Source organism: Odontesthes bonariensis, chromosome 6 (genome assembly GCF_027942865.1).
Source record: "Odontesthes bonariensis isolate fOdoBon6 chromosome 6, fOdoBon6.hap1, whole genome shotgun sequence".
Classification (NCBI taxonomy): Eukaryota; Metazoa; Chordata; class Actinopteri; order Atheriniformes; family Atherinopsidae; genus Odontesthes; species Odontesthes bonariensis.
Window position 1 is genome coordinate 22,717,352 of NC_134511.1, and position 16,958 is coordinate 22,734,309.

The following is a 16,958-nucleotide window of genomic DNA, read 5'->3' on the forward strand; positions in this document are numbered from 1 at the left end:
AAGTGTTGGTGTGCCCATGCAGTGATTTTAATGCCCGAAATCAAAGATACAAAACTGATTTTGGCAGGGTCCCTTGCTCACAAACATGCCTCACAATTCTAGGAATCTTTGGCTTATATTATGTAGGGTAGATGATGGATTATTCAGTCTTCAATTTCACATTGAGAAACATTATTCTGAAATTCCTACAGTTTTTTTTAGATTGCTGAACCTCTATGCCACTGTACTTCTGAGAGACTCAGCCTGTATCTATGAAGTGCTCATTTTATTCCCACTCATGCCACTAACCTGCTGCCAATTAACCTGATTAGTTGCAAGAAATTCCACCAGCCGTTTTGCGCCCCCTTACTTTTCCTGCCTTTTCTTGCTCTGTCCCATCTTTTTTGGAAGTTGGGGTTGTTTGTATGGTAGAAACGATATGAGGCTGAAGCGTTTCATGATTGTTCACAACACACACGACTCACCTTATTACCTGTAAGTAATCACATATAACAAAAACATTACCGATGATAACCGCACCAAAGGACATTACAAACAGGAATTTTAACTTCAATTTCTTCCTCTGTAACGCTTTTGAAAAACAGCATATATGATGGCGAGTCTTCAGGGACAACGTCCAGGAACTGAATCATTTTGCGTTCTTCTTCTCCATCCCCACGACTCAGTAGTTCTAGGGACATTTCGACAAATTGAAACCAGCGGATACCCTCTGTCGGGTCCACTCCACCCGTAAATTGTGGTGTACCATTTCCCTCCCCACCTTATATTCATTGGTTAATATCTGGATAACTCAATATTGTAGAACTTCTCTTTGGTTGACATAACTCGGTTGGAAACGCGGACCGCGGCCGAAGAGAAAAGTGTGATGGCCGCCAACAGACGTTTCTGTCGACTTTTTTTTTTTTTTTTTTTTTTAATTCAAAAAATGAAAATCAATTAAGAGAATCAATAAAGTCTACCACCCTCCCAACTGAACAAACCTTAAAAAAATAAATTTAAATAAAAAAATAAAAAAATTGCTTAGCGAGCTCATTCTTTGGCTCTGGATGTCTTTACAGTTCAATATCAAAAGATATCATAGATATCAAAACTGCTACTACTGGTTAAATAACGGGTTGATAACGTTAAGAGATACACAAATACAAGTATGACTGATTAAGACAACTGGGGTGTGAAAAAATACCGTAAATAAACAAAAAGTCTCCAACATGAATTAAAACTTTTACACGTTTTCAGTGTTTATGTTAACAATCAATATCAGAAATGTTTAAACGCAGGACTCATAATAAAAAAAATTAAAAATAGAACTAACTATTGCTTCTTGACATCTAAAGGTGTTATTGTTTTTCCTCTATACAACTTGTCTAAAATCACATAGAGGAAAGAAAATGAAATTATGGGCTCTCAGGGAATAAAAATAATCTCAAATACATTTTTATTGACACTGAGAATAAATGATTTTCGTAAGAGGAGTTACAGCATGGAGTGATAGTTACTGAAAAACATTGTTTTAATTAAATGAAGGGAAAAATTATAATCGTTAAAAAGGACAATTTAGTTTCATCTAACTAATAATCAAGAATCATAAATTGCATTAATAAAACAGTAGCCCCTTTCACGCAGCCTTATAAGGTCGCCCTTAGCTGTGTCTAACCTTTCTGTTTTTAGGGTAAAGGCACAGAACACATCACAACAAACATTTGGATCTTGTTTGCGCCATAGCTGCCGTGTGAAAAGGGCCACAGAATGCCATCGGCATCATCAAAAATGTGTGGCAGTATCTTTATGTAGCAATCCGTGTTGCCAGTGTAAAAGTGCAGACAATCAATAATGAGACAGTGATAACATTTAAGTCCGATTCCCTTTGCAAAAAGAAATCCCAATAGCAATTCCACACAGAACAAATCAATCGAAAAAGGAGCATCTATTGGCGTCTGAGTCATCACCCATCAAGATTTAATACAACCAGGCCGCTGCGCTGAATATATGGTTGTAGGATCTTTCAAACCCAAGGGCTCAGACCAGCAGAGCTGAGTGCACAAATGGATGTATTCCCATACATGGAATACTGGACACCATAGCAAATGGAAGGTGGAAAGGCAACACTGTGAATGCACAAGTGTTAAAAACACACCCCGTTAACATTCATCTGTAATTCTGATACATCATTTCATAATAAATTAAAAAAATAATTCTGTAAAAGTATATACATCTTATCACACACCTGCCCAGGCGCTATTCAAGATCAAAAAGTCAAAAGTCCTTTGCTGCGTCTCAGTACCATCAAAGAGAGACACCGTGAAACTTGAGGAATGATACAACGTGCCCTCGTGTGGTTGTAATCCTGGGAAGCTCTCCACCAAAAAAGCTGAGCAAGAACTACTTCCCTGCAAGATGGCTCACGGTACTCTGTGTTTTTTTTTTTTGTTTGTTTGTTTTTTTTTTAAACCAGATCCGACTGAACAGAAGCTCAGTGAAAACATTAAAAAGTCACAGCAATAATAGAAACATTTATGGTGAAATTAATGCTGCAGAAGATAAACGAATTGATGGAAAACAAAAATGAATAAACGCAAGTGTTCCATTTTTTTTGTTGAATTACGTTTTTTTTTTTTTTTTTTTTAAACCAATATTACCCTAACATACACTGCAGTAGCATTCAAGCCTCCACATCTTCTGCGGTGAGGTATACTGATCCTCGAAGAAAATACCCTTTGTTGCGCAAATTTGCAAAACGAGCCAATCTGTCCAGTGTTTGTTCTTGATACGTTGGCAAGGCAGCGTGGTTCAGCTTTGAGAAACAAGTTTGAGAAACTTACCATTTCATTTCTTCACAAAAAAGAGGAAGAGCAAAAATAAATACCAAAACTACCGTGTGACATCTCTGAAATAAGTCTTTATGAGCACAGTAATTTTAGATATTTCCCTCAGAGTAAACCATCGTGCTCGAAGCTGGAAGGCAGGAGAGAGAAGGAGAAGGGGCAAAACTTGACTCCAGTGCCACTGTAGAACTTGTTTTGAAACTCCACCCTGCGGGAGGAGACAAAAAGCTGTTAAGAATATTAAAAATACTGAGACTATTAAAGGCTTATTGACCCCGACAGTTCAACGAGTGTTTACCAGTGCAGCCTGAGGGCATGGAGGAAAGCGGATAGACCCTCCATTACTAGGAGGATGGACACAGTGAGAACAGCAAATAGTCCAAACACTGGAACCAGGAATAAAACCCCGAGAGTGGTGTCCATTCGCAGTCCCACCCTCATCACCATGGCCCACAGCACCTCTGATAGCTCTGTGAAAGCAGAGACGAGTGCACGTGTACTGTCAATAGATGGAATTCAAATCGACACAAACAGGAAGACAACAATATTCAAGCAAACATCAGGCCTGCCATAGATCTGAAATTCTTGGCTTTGATCTTGACCGTGTTGCCCTTTCAGCACAATGCATTGCAAAAAAATGTTATATTTACTTTTTAGTCGATCAAAGGAGCAAATGCAGAGTAACTACACACTCAATCTAATAATGCTTAACATCTGGTATGGACATGAGCAAAAGAAAGGGAAATGTGAAGTGGCACTTTTACTAGAAAACAGAACATGGGTCAATTCTAAAGCCGAGTTCAGACTACAAGATTTTAAGCTTGAGTTCTGTGTTGAGGAGAAAAAAAAACATGAAAGAGAGCACCGTGAAGAAACTGTGGTCTACACAGGAAACTAAGCAGAGATTTAATAAAACATCAATGAGAAAACCCATGCTTCCAGCATGCATATCATGACAGATTTGATAGAAACGCCAACAACTTTTTCTTACAACCAGGGGAAAAAAAACAGACTGAACCCCCAGAAGGTGCTCGAGTTGCGTTTATTATAACGTCAAAGACAATGTGAGAGACCTGTCTTCATGACAGCTGTAACTTTTTGGCAAAGTCAGACAAGTTTGGGGGGGGGGTTTAGTCTGACAAAAGGTCTCACAGTTCGAAGCGCTCGCAACAGATCAGGTCAAAGTGTAAACATGCTCCGACTTTAAAAGTGAACTACACTAACATCTTGTACTTTGAACTTAAAGCATGAAGGACTGACTAATGACTTTTATCTTACACTGCAAACCGTCATACTCACGGGCATGTGCCAGGCTCAGAGCCCAAAGCCTCAGGTAGGAAGCTGTGTTGGAGATGCAACCCAGGCAATACTCTATGGTGTGGATGGCCTGATGTAGGAACTCATCTGCAAAGTCAAACTATACCCAAAAAAACAAAAAAAAAAAAAAAAAAAAAGTCAACATCACAGCCAGAAAATGGTTAAAAAACAAACAAACAAAAAAAAAATAATAAGAAATACTTAGAATGTTTGATTTGCAAACCTCCTCTGAGTGGTGCTCTCCACTGCTGGAGAGATCACTGTGACTGCTGCCCTCCTCCATGTCATGAGCCCTAAGCAAGTAGAGCTCCTCTTCACTGTTGCGCCGCACACGCTCATATCCCTGAGAAAAAACACAGACAAACTAAATTTATTTGCATATTTACAATCAGAGCTGGTAGTCAACAGACAGAGGTTTGCATTAGGGGCAGGGCACCTGATTGCAGATTTACATAAGGCATGACCTCATGTGGTTTTGTTTTCCATTATGATAACATGACTGAATAACATCAACTCAGACCAAAAATGTGGTTCCAGACAAATGATCACCGGTTGAAGATTCTCCCACCGACGATTAGCCAGCTGATTAATTGCTCCATTTCTACTTAGAACAAGTATTTGGAGACTTTTTCCCCCGCATTTCGGCACATACACGTGAGCTTAAATGTCTTGAACCCTCACCCTGTACATTCCGAGACGGCGGCCCCCATTATGAAGCCAGTAAAGGTAGAGTGGTTTCCCCAGGAGTAACACAGGTACTGAAAGAACCGCAATGACCACCAGAAATACCTGAAGGCCAGTCTGGAAGAGGAGAAAGCAACATTTAGTACTGCACGTTCCCTCTCACTACTGTACCTTAATCAACATTCCACTGGATCTGTTCTGAGATAAAGTATTGAGCTTTTCACCTGTCCTGGGTAGAGGGGAGGCACTCCGTCACCCTGCATGAGGAACATGTTGATGAAGTGGATGAGAATGCTCGGGGCATGTCTGGAGTCCTTAGCAGAGAACACCAGCCACTTGTAGACTATCATGAAAACCAGGTAGCCAAATAAACACAACAGGAACAGGAGTTCAGGCAGAAAAACCAGGTAGAGGTTGTACTTCTTCCTAAAATATCTGTTTTTTTTGTGACAAAAAGCAAAACGGACCATTAAAACATCATAATACAAGAGTGGGTAAAATAAATAAAATCATAAAATCCAAACCACACAGCAAACTAATACTTACAGGTGATTGTAGGTGCTGAGGATGACACCAAAGCTCATGTGTATGATGCCCATTATCACTGACATCTTCATCTTATAGGAGTTAAGGAATGTAAGGCGGTTGTATGCCAAGTTCCATATCTTTACAAACAGAGAGGGGGAAATATTACTTGTTAACTGCTCGTATGATCTCAATAAAGATGACCCATCTGAGTTACAAAAGAACCCCCAAAAACCCCCACAAAGGATGGCAACAATTCATGACTCTAAAGACCTTCATTTTTTTTTTTAAAAAACACTCTACATTCACGGGTCGTGGGCAGTTCAAGTTTACTGGATCAGCGGTTTTACATTAAAATTCACCTTTGTTAGTTTAGAAAAAAAAACATTCTTGGATAACAAAAATTTCATTTAAAAAAAATAAATAAATAAAAGTTAAAGATTTTAAGTGGCAAAAGACCTCAAACTCAAAATGCTCATGTATGACGGCAGGAGCTAAAAGAAGAAATACCTTTGAGGGTCAAGAGTATTTCTGGAAGAACAATATGACATTTCTGTCATTTAAGGGTTTGGAAACAAAATTGTGCTCAACTTCTGAGAAAAGCAGGGAGGTGGATCATTGTGGTAAAGCGCACTTCTCCTGTTAACATAATACAATTACGAGGCATTTCACCACCACAGTGACAAGCACATATTGAGTATGTGTGTAAGAAAGTGCTGTGACACATAGCGTTTCAATATTCTACTCACTGGATCAATTCCCAGAGGGTAAGGTCCTTTGAAAACTCCTGTAACATTTGGATCCAGGGTAAGAAAACGATTTCCATGAACGACATCATTCCTATAAAAAGGCACAAACAAAACCATAAACACGCGTGTAACATGTATGGCATTATCCTCATGAGACCTGGCAACTTATTTTTGACATGTGTGGGAGTCTGAGTGCTCTCAGTTAAGCACCATTTATACAATCTAAGTCCTAGTGTTCAGTAAATAGGGAACCCTGGGCCCTCTAGTGAGTAACGTAGATGTTGAGATCAACACTTGGACCTTTTTTTTTAAAATATAATAGTCTTTTTTCTTTTTTTTTTTTTACAGTTATTGCGTTTCTTTTGATTTAGTAAATTTCCTGCAATATGTAGCGATTTCAATTAACATGACTTGTACTTTGAGAATCAGAAGACTTAAGTGTGTATATCCATATAACGGGAGTGAACAGAATATAGACAATACAGCCTCTAAGGCATTATCCGTCTTTACTTCACCAATACTTTAAGCCAAATGAATGAATAAAAGCGTACTATTACACTGTTAGCTCATAGCTGCCGTGTTGTTGCTATTGGGGGCTTTCTACACATGCGTCTAGTGGGATGACGACATCGACGCGCACCGCCGCACAAAAAAAGTCAGAAAAATGCCAGAAATAAGGTCCATGTTTATAAAAAAAAAAAAAAAAAAAAGAACGAACTTCCCCTTTAATGGTGGAGGAAGGCCAGGTATTAACTGGAAGGTGAAAGTTGGGAGCAGAACATATCATCTCTCCAAAAACAGGAGCAGGAACAAAGTTGTGACAACCACTGTCCATCATTACAATCTCATGACCCTGTTGGTTGAGTTGAGCGATGAAGTATTTGCTAAAAATGCATCGACTTATACTCCTCCTTTCTCCATCAATTCAGCATCTATCCAGCTGTGGAGAACAATTCTTTACTTGACAACACTGGCCATAAACAAAAAGGCTTGGGGCTTCTCGGTTTATATCAACCAATGCATATATGCTGAGGTTTTTGGCTGTGCGTATATTAGGCGTACAATAAATTCCCTCCCGTCATTAGATACTCACGTCCATACACCTGCTTTGAACATGGCATTCACACTCCATCCAGATCCAAAGATATTAAGAGATTTGGAGAAACAGTCATTGTATATCAGACCAGTGTAGATGGAGAAGAGGCCCATCATAAGAATGATATAGCGCCCTTCAAAGAAGGTGTTCCAGATCTGCAATTACACAACATACACACGGTTACACTTCAGCCAAACTGCGCGAGCTTTACTTGCGTTCAACTAGCTTCAGAGGAGCCACTCACCTCATTCCTGGTGTTCTTAAGTTTGCGGTTGTTCTCATACAACACCATCCAAAAAGCAAACAGACTCATGATGACGCCGTGGCCCAGGTCGCCAAACATCACAGCAAAGAGGAACGGGAAAGTTATGACTGTGAACGGAGCTAAAAGTGAGAGGAGAGACGAGAAGAAATGAGCAGAGAGAAGAAGAAAAAAGGCAAAACTAAATACGGATCAACAGCTGACACAGAAAAAGACAATCAATAAAAAGAAAAAAAGAAGAAAGGCTGGATATTATTTTGGCCCATGTAAACTTTGGGAGGTAAGAAAATACATATATCAATAAATGAACTAAATAAAGATAGAGATTGTCACTCACCGGGATTCACCTCCCTGTACATTCCCACTCCATAAGCATCTACAATGTTCTGGAATCCAGAGGTAAATTTGTTGGTCCTTATCAAGGTGGGGGGCGTGTCTGTGGTGGGAATACGATTGACGAACGAGGGAACTGTCGCGCCACTTTTTCTCTGAAACATTAATGTGCAAAGTTATCATGAGAGGGGGTTCCAAATGGGTTTAAAATAAGTAGAACATGCACACCAACAACAAAGATGGTGGTTATAATGTCCCTTTCTGGGACAATGGTACACATAAGACAAGCGGCTGTGGGAAATGTATGAGAAATCCTTTGTTGGAGGACTGTTCTTAGCAGTGTTTCTTTAAAAACTCTGCTTTCATTCATACAGAATGAACAATGACCCTTCATTGTTCAAGCCAAACACAACATATTTTTTCTGGGTAATATAAAAACAAGACCTAATACAATTCTGTGTTTAGGGAAACCCGAGCTCTTGAAAATACTGCTGTGCTTCAATAAACAGAAATCCCTGCTGTGAGAGTCGAATAGAAAGCAGAGCAACCGGTTTCCTCACCGATCCTTCCTCCAGGGCTCGCCGCAGTTTGGGAATGTCATTGACGGGACACCACACCTCTGCGATCAGGCACTTATTGGTCACGTCAAAACTGCACAAGTTCAGAATATAGTAGATGGCCTTCATTTTCTTGACCTGGACGACCCAGGTGTAGACAGACTCTGAAGCCTTGATGAGGACCTGTTTCAGGTAGTCCTCCGTCCTTAGAAGCACCTGGACACAAGTTTAAAAATAAAACAAGTTTACAGAACCTGCGAGTGTGATGGTCACTTCAAAGAAATAGTTCAACCTTCAAATATCTCTCTACCAAAAATAAAATTGGTACATTAACATGTCGTAGACCTAAGGTTGATGTGTGTGAATTTAAGAAGACAGAGAAAAACTGTGGAAAAAAAAAAAAGAAGGAGGATTAAATGAAAGAGGGGGAAAGAAAACAAACTCAGTTACATTCGGCCGAGGCCTCATGTTGATCATGTGCTACAGGGGCGAGCCCATCCTCATTTACAGCGTGTTGAAGCTACCAAATGATTCACAGTGTCTGCATCAGCAGCCGCAAGAACAACCAGGTTGATCTTTTAGACAATACATCAGCCATTTCATTTCGCTCTTTGACTATAACAGAACAGGTCAAAAGGGGATGATAAGCACTCATCTGTCAATAATTAAACACCAAATACTTTTTTTTTTTTTTTTTTTTTTAAAAAAGAAAAGAAAAGTAAAACGTACCGTGTGCAGATCCTGAATACGAGTTCTTAGTCCTTCCACAACATCATTCCTCTCCTCGTTGCTACTGGGATACGGATACAAGTGACAGTGATAGCTATGGAGGGAAAAATATATCACTCACATATCACAACCACCGGGTCAAGAAAAAAATAAATAAAAAATAGAAATATACGTCGGCCGGTGGTGTATCGTGTGCAGTAATTACCAGTCGCAGATCTTCTTCACTTTCTGACCAATCTGGTCTCCCCAGTAAGAGATCAGGAACACCACACTCTTGACAGGCTCACCCTGCAGACAGAAAACAATGCAAAACGCTGTACATCAGAGATTTACTGTTCACTAGAGAGAGAAAAAAGTTTCAGCTACTGAGTAAGCTTTGGAGTCATGCTGATAGTTTCCTCTTCAACTGTATATTCCAGTGAAATTACCAAAAGTACTCTTAATAAAATTACTTCTCTTGCAAAAACCAAGCCGTTCCTTATTCAAATAAAGAAGCTTTTTACAACTGAAAACAGAGTTTGAACGGACGTGAAAAGGCTTTGACACAGGAAACTGCAGCAGAAGACACCGACTGCTCTACCCAATTTTCTTTTTTTAAAAGCATGACTGTCTGCAACATTTCCCTGATTTTCTAGTAATAAAAGCATGCCTGACATTCCATTCGTGATCCGTCGTGGCCTTACATGCCTGCCCTCGACTCAAGCAGAGGAAATCGATAATCTGATTAGGGCCGTCTATCTGAATGGAAAAGATCACAGAAATGGTTGACTAAAAAGGACAACCGGGAGAAAAAGTACCTCCCAAAAGACTCGTTTTTTAAAAAAATCGTTCGTCCTTTATTTTATGAACATACATTTGGCCAAACTAACTTTTCTTTTTTTAGTTAGACTTTCTTTAAGTGCTCTACGACACGCTACTCTCTACTATCCGCCCACAAAAACATTCAACGACACGCACCCACTAATATCAAGCCAAATCGAAATAGTTTCGTTATTGTGTTACGGTAACTGATCACAAAGAGAAACAATTCAAATGTTCAAATCAGAAGGCAATTTGTTGGATTCATAATACTTTTCTTTCAAGGTAAATTCTGGTTTGCTGTCGTGGGTGCTGGTTTATTGCTGAGGTATACTGGAGTGATTAAAGGAAATGAATTAGTCATTTTCTAAAATTTTACACCATTCCTGCACTTTTCACTCTGTGACAGTCAAAATGTTTGCTGTGACAAAGGTCTAAATGTTAACACACATAGCCAGTGATCTTAAAAAGCATTTCCTGGATGAGGCAGCAAGTGTCTAATCAATACTGATTGAGAGCAGTTCATATGTAAATAAATCAAGTTTGTTTTCTTGCTGTGCCAAATCAAATACTGTGCATTCACACAAATTAAGGACTGATGCAAAATCTGCAATGAATGAAAATGTCGCAGAGAAGAAAAAAACTTGACAAGAAAAGTAGTCAAACTTGAGTGGAAATGGTGGGCAGCGTTAGCGGTGAGTAACCTACTGTGTCAGGATCATCTAGATACTCCTCGACCTCAGCATAGCTGAGGATAGTGTAGCCTTTACACACTCTCCAAAGCATCCGCTCAAAAGCCTCAATCTTTGCCCTCTGAATAAGCCCAGAAATGAAACTGAAAGAGAACCAGGAGAACAGACACTGACTTGGGAGCGCAAGCTCTTAACTTCAAATTATCCACAATAAAATAAGTTCACAAATGAGGTTTGAGAAAAATATTGTTGAATTTCGCCCTTTAAAGCTGCGGTCGGCAACTTTTTTTTAGTCATATTAGCTTGAACTGTCATGGGATTCTGGAAGTAGAATATTAAATAGGCTGTTTAGGAAAAATAACGAAATCTATAGCTCCCTCTGAAGCCTGTAATCATGCTTGCAAAAACCGAGCGCTCCCGGCTGTTTTTAACCAATCAAGTTAGGGTGGAGGAATCCTACCTGTCAATCACAGCTTGTGCACACGCTGCTGAGCGTGAGTCTGCCCCAGCTTGTGTGCGCTCACACTGGTGTGAACTCACGTGCACAACCTCTTCCACAGAGGGGGAGGGGTTTGGGGGGCGATTCGGAGCTTGTTAGAGGTTGGGGGAGGGACCTGAAAGTTGTATCAGTTCGAATTTTCCGACTTTAGACTCGCAATTTTGAAAACCTGCCGACTGCAGCTTTAAGATCTTTGATGTTGTTTCAATAATCACATTTCAAAATTAAACAAGGCAGTGCAAAAGGTTGCGCAGCTGCATCATAGAGGAAAAACTGTGTAAGACAGGTCATCAGTTTCATTAAGAACCTCATTGTTGATATTTAAACTCTTACAATAACAGCGTTAACATATGATTTAGATCATGATCGATTGAATGAATGCAATCTGGTTAATGTCGCCATAACCCCAGCTTTTACACGACTGACAGCACACTGTGCTCCCTTGAAAATACACAATCTACCAGAGGATGCAGAAAGGCGGAGTTGGGACGCCAGACGTATCAGCCTTTTTTCCCAATAACACACTTTTGCAAACTGAAAACATGCTTCACATAATGTCTATAAATGTAACACACATCAAACACTGAAACCTCACTGATCAGTCTGACTGGATGGAGGACAGGAAATTAATTCACTACTTACTCCTTTTGAAACTTTCTATAAACGTGTATCTGCAAGATCATTATTTTCACAAGACAAACGAAAGCTAAATAAATCCCAACTCTAACATAACTGTGCTCACCCCAGCTTGGCGCCGAGCCTCTGCATGCTGCTGTAGTCCATCATTGTGTCTTTTTCTAGAAAGGGAAACTCCTCATACTGTACTTGCAGCGGTTCCCTCTAAAAGTGAACACAAGATGCAGGAAGCTTAGGAAGAAAATGGAGATCAAATCAAACAGCAGACAGTTTCTACGCTACGAAATAAAAGGCGAGGTTAAAATTTGAGGTTAAATTACACACCTCGGCGGTTCTCTGTACAAAGTTGCGTGTGACGCGCAGCATGTGCGTGTACTCCGTCAGCTCCAGCAGATTCTTCTGTAGCCTCTCCTTATTCCTGGTCACCTCACCCAATTCTGCCTCGAGCCTCTGCAGCTGCTCCTGTGAAGTAACAAGTTTGCATATGTGTAAAAAATACAGGACAGCAATAGTATCAATAATAGTAAGTAACTTACCATTATAGCAATGACATGCTTGGGTGAAGGAGCCACAGGGTTCACATCTCTATCTGGCAGTGAAATATCTGCTTTCTTGATTTCCCTCAGAAGGTATCCTGTTAAAAACAAAAAGCAATGTTTTCCAAGCCACAAAACCAGTGTCTAAATGCATCTTATCTTCCAGAATCCATGACCATCCTTTGCATAACACTGGAATTGAATCTAAGTCTGACAGGGCGTTATTCTCTTCCAAATCTAATAATCCAGGGTTAAGATACCCGAGAGACCGCAGCTCATTCAACCAATCTACAACCAGCTGACATTTCTCATGACTTTAGGGCCGCTGGCTTTCAATTCATCTGTAAGAGAATCCTCAGTGGCTTCATGTGTTCATGCACTTTTATAGACCCACCACAGCTTTAACTTTGTCCTGTGAGGGGAAAAATGATGAATATTTCCTTCCCAAAGTCAACAATGAATGAATAGACATAGTGCACAGATAAAACAGGGAGGCTTTTCGGTAAATTGACCACATAAAGGACCAGTTCATACTTACCAAGAATCCTCTCCATCTCTTCGCATTTTTTGATCTCATTCACGTGTTTTCGCTGGAAGGCGTTAACACTGGGGTTGAGCTGAAACAGGTGAAAGGCAATAAATCAGACAGGCACTGAATGAATAAGTATACACTCATCCAATCTAATCATCGTGAAAATCACTGATATCCAAGTTCTTCACTTTAAGAACAAACTATCATCGACTGCAGAGTCAGTAAGTACTTTTAGAGGTTGTACACAACATTATATAACTGGGATCCATGAGATATTCACGTCTTCTTTGTTTTCTCTTATCACTTTCACGCATGTCTCAAATTCACTGCTATCTGGATCTTAATTTTCTTCAAAGTTGTGGCTACAATGTTCTAACTACTATATTATCCTTAATTCTACAACTTCTGGACGATCCTTAGTTAGTTACAGAACAAGCTGCATTACAATGTTTGTACACATGTTTGAAATGGTGGTAATTTCCTTGATGTGAAGGTGCACCACTGCTAAATGAGCACAGAGACAACACCGTTTTATTCTACAGTAAATTACAAAGAAATAAAATAAAACAAAATTACTTATGACTTAATACAAACTAAAAATTCTGACACAAATTGTATGCACTTTCAGATTTTGTACATCTTTACCAAAGCTACGAGTACTTTTAATTACGTCAAAAAACAGCAATGACATGAAGTAGGATTGCTGTCTAACGTCTCAAAACCGATCCACTGGGGGACTTACGTCTCTGAACTCCACCAGCCCCAGTTCTCCGAGTTCACTGATGCAGTCGTATGCTGAGCCAGACTGCAGAAACAACTGGGCCAGACACATCTCTTCACCTCGGAGCAAAGTGCCCATCTTGACAATCGGGTCTGGTATTACTTCACCAACAGGCTAAATAGCAAGCTAACAGGTGCCTTATCTTTGAAGTTTATGTCAACGGTTGCCAGTCAAGTCCTTCCTTGTCCTTTCATGATTTGGCTCGGGGGAATGATACAATGCACGACGTACAAAACCTTGGTATTGCATAGCTATCGCAGCTGGAGATGGGGCTGTTCCTGTTAGCTAGCTAACTGGTTAGCCGGGTAAGCCGTGATCCTGACTCTTGGATTAACAGTTTCTTCAAAGCTGAATCTGAAAATATAACGCAAAATAGTTTCGCAGCCGCAAGCGTAGTTCATCTCAATGTGCTGAGACAAGTCTGCTCATAGTTTAGAAAGTTTTGGACGTATGCTTGCCATCTTTGAACTCTCCACGTCACTTGACTTAGCACTGTTGAATATAACCAACCTCCACGGTGGCTAATGTATATTTAGACCAATGACCTGCGTCCTCTGGAGTCTGCGCAGTAAGAGCTTCTGTGTGTTTAAAGCCCTCTGACGCTGCCTGAAGGAATGCGCGCATTAAAAACACCGTCAACCTTTTTAGTTTTCTTTTAGTTTAGTTTTTTAGTTTTTCTTTTCGACAGCATTGACGTACACGTTTTCGTAGCTAAACCTTAATCAATGTAATCCAAATGTTCTGCAGCGCGTCCTACTCTGATTAAGGTTTTAATATTAAATTCAGCTCAGTTTAAACCACAGAATTTCAGAGATCCTTGTTTTAACTTCAATATAACTATTTAACCGGTATAAATATAATTTTTGGAGAGTGTGGTTTGTCTTGCTGAACTAGACTTCATACTATGGTTTAGTAATTAAACCGGCATTACTAAAATGATCAAAATAAAGAGAACCAACTTGAACTGAGGACCCTTAAGAGTGTGACATTTATGCAGGGCTGTTCAAATCAGAACATTGCAATAATTCTTAGTTTAATCATCTAAAAAAGTCTTGGTGACCCAAGTGGTCAACATGTAAAACACCTACCAGTATATCTGTTTAATAAAAGTATTTTTTATCCTTTAACATATTACACCATCATCCCCTCCAGACTCGTCTCCAAGCTTGCAGATCTGGGACTAAACACCCTCTGCAAATGGATCTACAGCTTCCTGACGGGGAGGCCACAGGTGGTGAGACTCGGTGACCGCACTTCAGCCACAGTGGTCACAAACACTGGCACCCCCCAGGGTTGTGTGCTCAGCCCCCTCCTGTTCTCCCTGTTCACACATGACTGTGTGCCAACGCACAGTTCCAACCTCATCGTGAAGTTTGCTGATGACACAACCATCGTGGGCCTCATCACTAACAGTGACGAGTCAGCCTACAGAGAGGAGGTGGACACCCTGACAACATGGTGTCAGGAGAACCACCTCTCTCTCAACATCAGCAAAACGAAGGAGATGATCGTGGACTTTAGGAGGCAGCAGGGGGTGGAGCATGCACCTCTCCACATTAACGGATCTGAAGTAGAAAAGGTCAGCTGCTTCAAGTTCCTTGGGGTTAATATCAGCCATGATCTCACCTGGTCTGCCCACACAGACAAGGTGGTCAAAGCTGCCCGGAAACGCCTCTTCTTCCTGAGGAGACTCAAGAAGTTTGGCATGAACCCAGTCATCCTCACCAATTTCTATAGGTGCACTATAGAAAGCATCCTGACTGGCAGCATCTCAGTGTGGTTCGGGAGCTGCACAGCCATGGACCGTAAGGCCCTACGCAGTGTGGTCCGATCTGCTGAGTGCATCATTGGTAGGAAACTCCCAACCCTTCAGGACATCTGGCACACAAGATGTCTTCGTAGAGCTGGCAGAATCCTAAAAGACTGCCATCACCCATCCTTCAGACTGTTCACCATGCTGCCTTCTGGTAGGCGGTACAGAAGCATCCGGTCTCGCACCCGCAGAATGCAGAACAGTTTTTTTCCTAAGGCCATCAGGCTCCTAAATGGACTATAATGCACTCTCATCACTTACACACTTGACACTTACACTTACACTTACACACTTTATACTTTACACATGCCTACCTCCACTGCTGACTGCACTGCAACATTGCACAACATTGTATTTTTTTTATTTTTCCTTATGTTATAGTTAGTATAGGTCTCAGATTAGCATAGGCTATTATGTGTATTATATGTACAGTACAGCTCTTGTAATTAGCGTTAAAATGTATATTGCATATTGTAGTATCCACATTGCCTATCTATTTCTACTCTTGTAAATATTTTTAGTAGAGTACTTATGACATGACAGGTTACGGCATGTTATGTCCTGTCTTGTTATGGTAGCTGCTGTACGGTGTCCTGTCCTAAGAATTTCAGTGTCCAGTCCGACTCTGTTGTTCTGTGTATCTGACAATAAAAGACTTGACTTGACTATTACCATCTCCCTAAAATAAATATAAAACAAACATAAATATAAACAACATTTAAAAGGGCACAAATGGCCTTGTACAAGTATTTGAACGTTTGGTATTTGTTGCATTTATCTCCTCATTGGTAACATTCGGAACTTTATTGTTTTCTCACTCTGCACCATTTATATTTTCATGTCAGTATTAACATATTAAGGGTGTTCAACTGCGTGGGAAATGTGAGGATCCAGGTTGTAAGAAGTTTTCCACTTTGAGTAGGAAGTATGAAGTTTAAAATGTGGGGAGACGAGGAGAAACACTTCAGTTCCTGTCATAAGGAAGAGGGAATTGAACCTGAAAATGTTCAGCTGGCCGAAATATTGGGTCAGACACAATAAAAGTCAAGTAGTCAGAAGCATTCATATCTTTTAATTAACTCGTCGTCACAATATTGTGATACAGGTACAATGTGTATTATTACACACCACAAAGTAACACCTGAAGAGTACATGTGTAAACAATGTTTTTCCCTGCACATGTTGATGGAAGCGTAGATAGTTGTAACTGCTTCAAATTGATTTAGTCCAATGATTATCAACCTTGAGGCCATGACCCTCCAGACAGTCACAAGACAAATCTGAGAAGTCTTAACACGATTAATGAGGTACTACAGGAAGAACAAGAAACAGAGCTCTGCCTCACAAATGTTGGATTTTTTTCCCTGACTTTTGGATGGAAGAAAAAAAACAACGAATTTTTGGCTAATTTACTTTTTCAAATTTGAGCTATTCCACTAAATAAGCCTGAGTGAGGGAAAACTCGACATTGATGGCTCTGCTAACAACTCACAGATGTCTAAATCATGTGACAAGAGTCCCACCCGGACACTTTTTTTGTGTCAAATAGGGTGGGAACCGCTGGTTAAACCTTTAACAGTATGTTGTATTTTATAAG

At 40.2% G+C, this 16,958-nt stretch overlaps 1 protein-coding gene across 1 annotated transcript; it reads right to left on the bottom strand.

The window, feature by feature from the left end:
• Positions 1 to 1,337: 1,337 nt before the first annotated feature.
• On the bottom strand, positions 1,338 to 14,061 carry atp6v0a2b (ATPase H+ transporting V0 subunit a2b). Its single transcript, XM_075467972.1, has 20 exons — positions 13,510 to 14,061; positions 12,774 to 12,852; positions 12,236 to 12,333; positions 12,024 to 12,161; positions 11,806 to 11,903; positions 10,581 to 10,707; positions 9,280 to 9,362; positions 9,075 to 9,168; positions 8,349 to 8,561; positions 7,793 to 7,943; positions 7,438 to 7,577; positions 7,191 to 7,348; positions 6,098 to 6,188; positions 5,370 to 5,488; positions 5,048 to 5,258; positions 4,821 to 4,940; positions 4,363 to 4,482; positions 4,122 to 4,239; positions 3,121 to 3,292; positions 1,338 to 3,030 (listed from the first exon to the last, which is right to left on the bottom strand). The coding sequence occupies exons 1-20, from the start codon at positions 13,624 to 13,626 to the stop codon at positions 2,928 to 2,930; spliced, it is 2,550 nt and encodes an 849-aa protein (XP_075324087.1). The 5' UTR covers positions 13,627 to 14,061; the 3' UTR covers positions 1,338 to 2,927.
• Between the last annotated feature and the right edge of the window lie 2,897 nt (positions 14,062 to 16,958).

Bases quoted from the DNA above. Each gene is read 5' to 3' on its own strand.
- atp6v0a2b (XM_075467972.1), bottom strand. From the start codon at position 13,626: ATGGGCACTTTGCTCCGAGGTGAAGAGATGTGTCTGGCCCAGTTGTTT. The intron at 12,334-12,773 runs GTAAGTATGAAC...TGTTTTTAACAG, and splicing joins AGAGATGGAGAGGATTCTTG to GATACCTTCTGAGGGAAATC. The intron at 10,708-11,805 runs GTGAGCACAGTT...GTTCTCTTTCAG, and splicing joins AGGCTCGGCGCCAAGCTGGG to TTTCATTTCTGGGCTTATTC.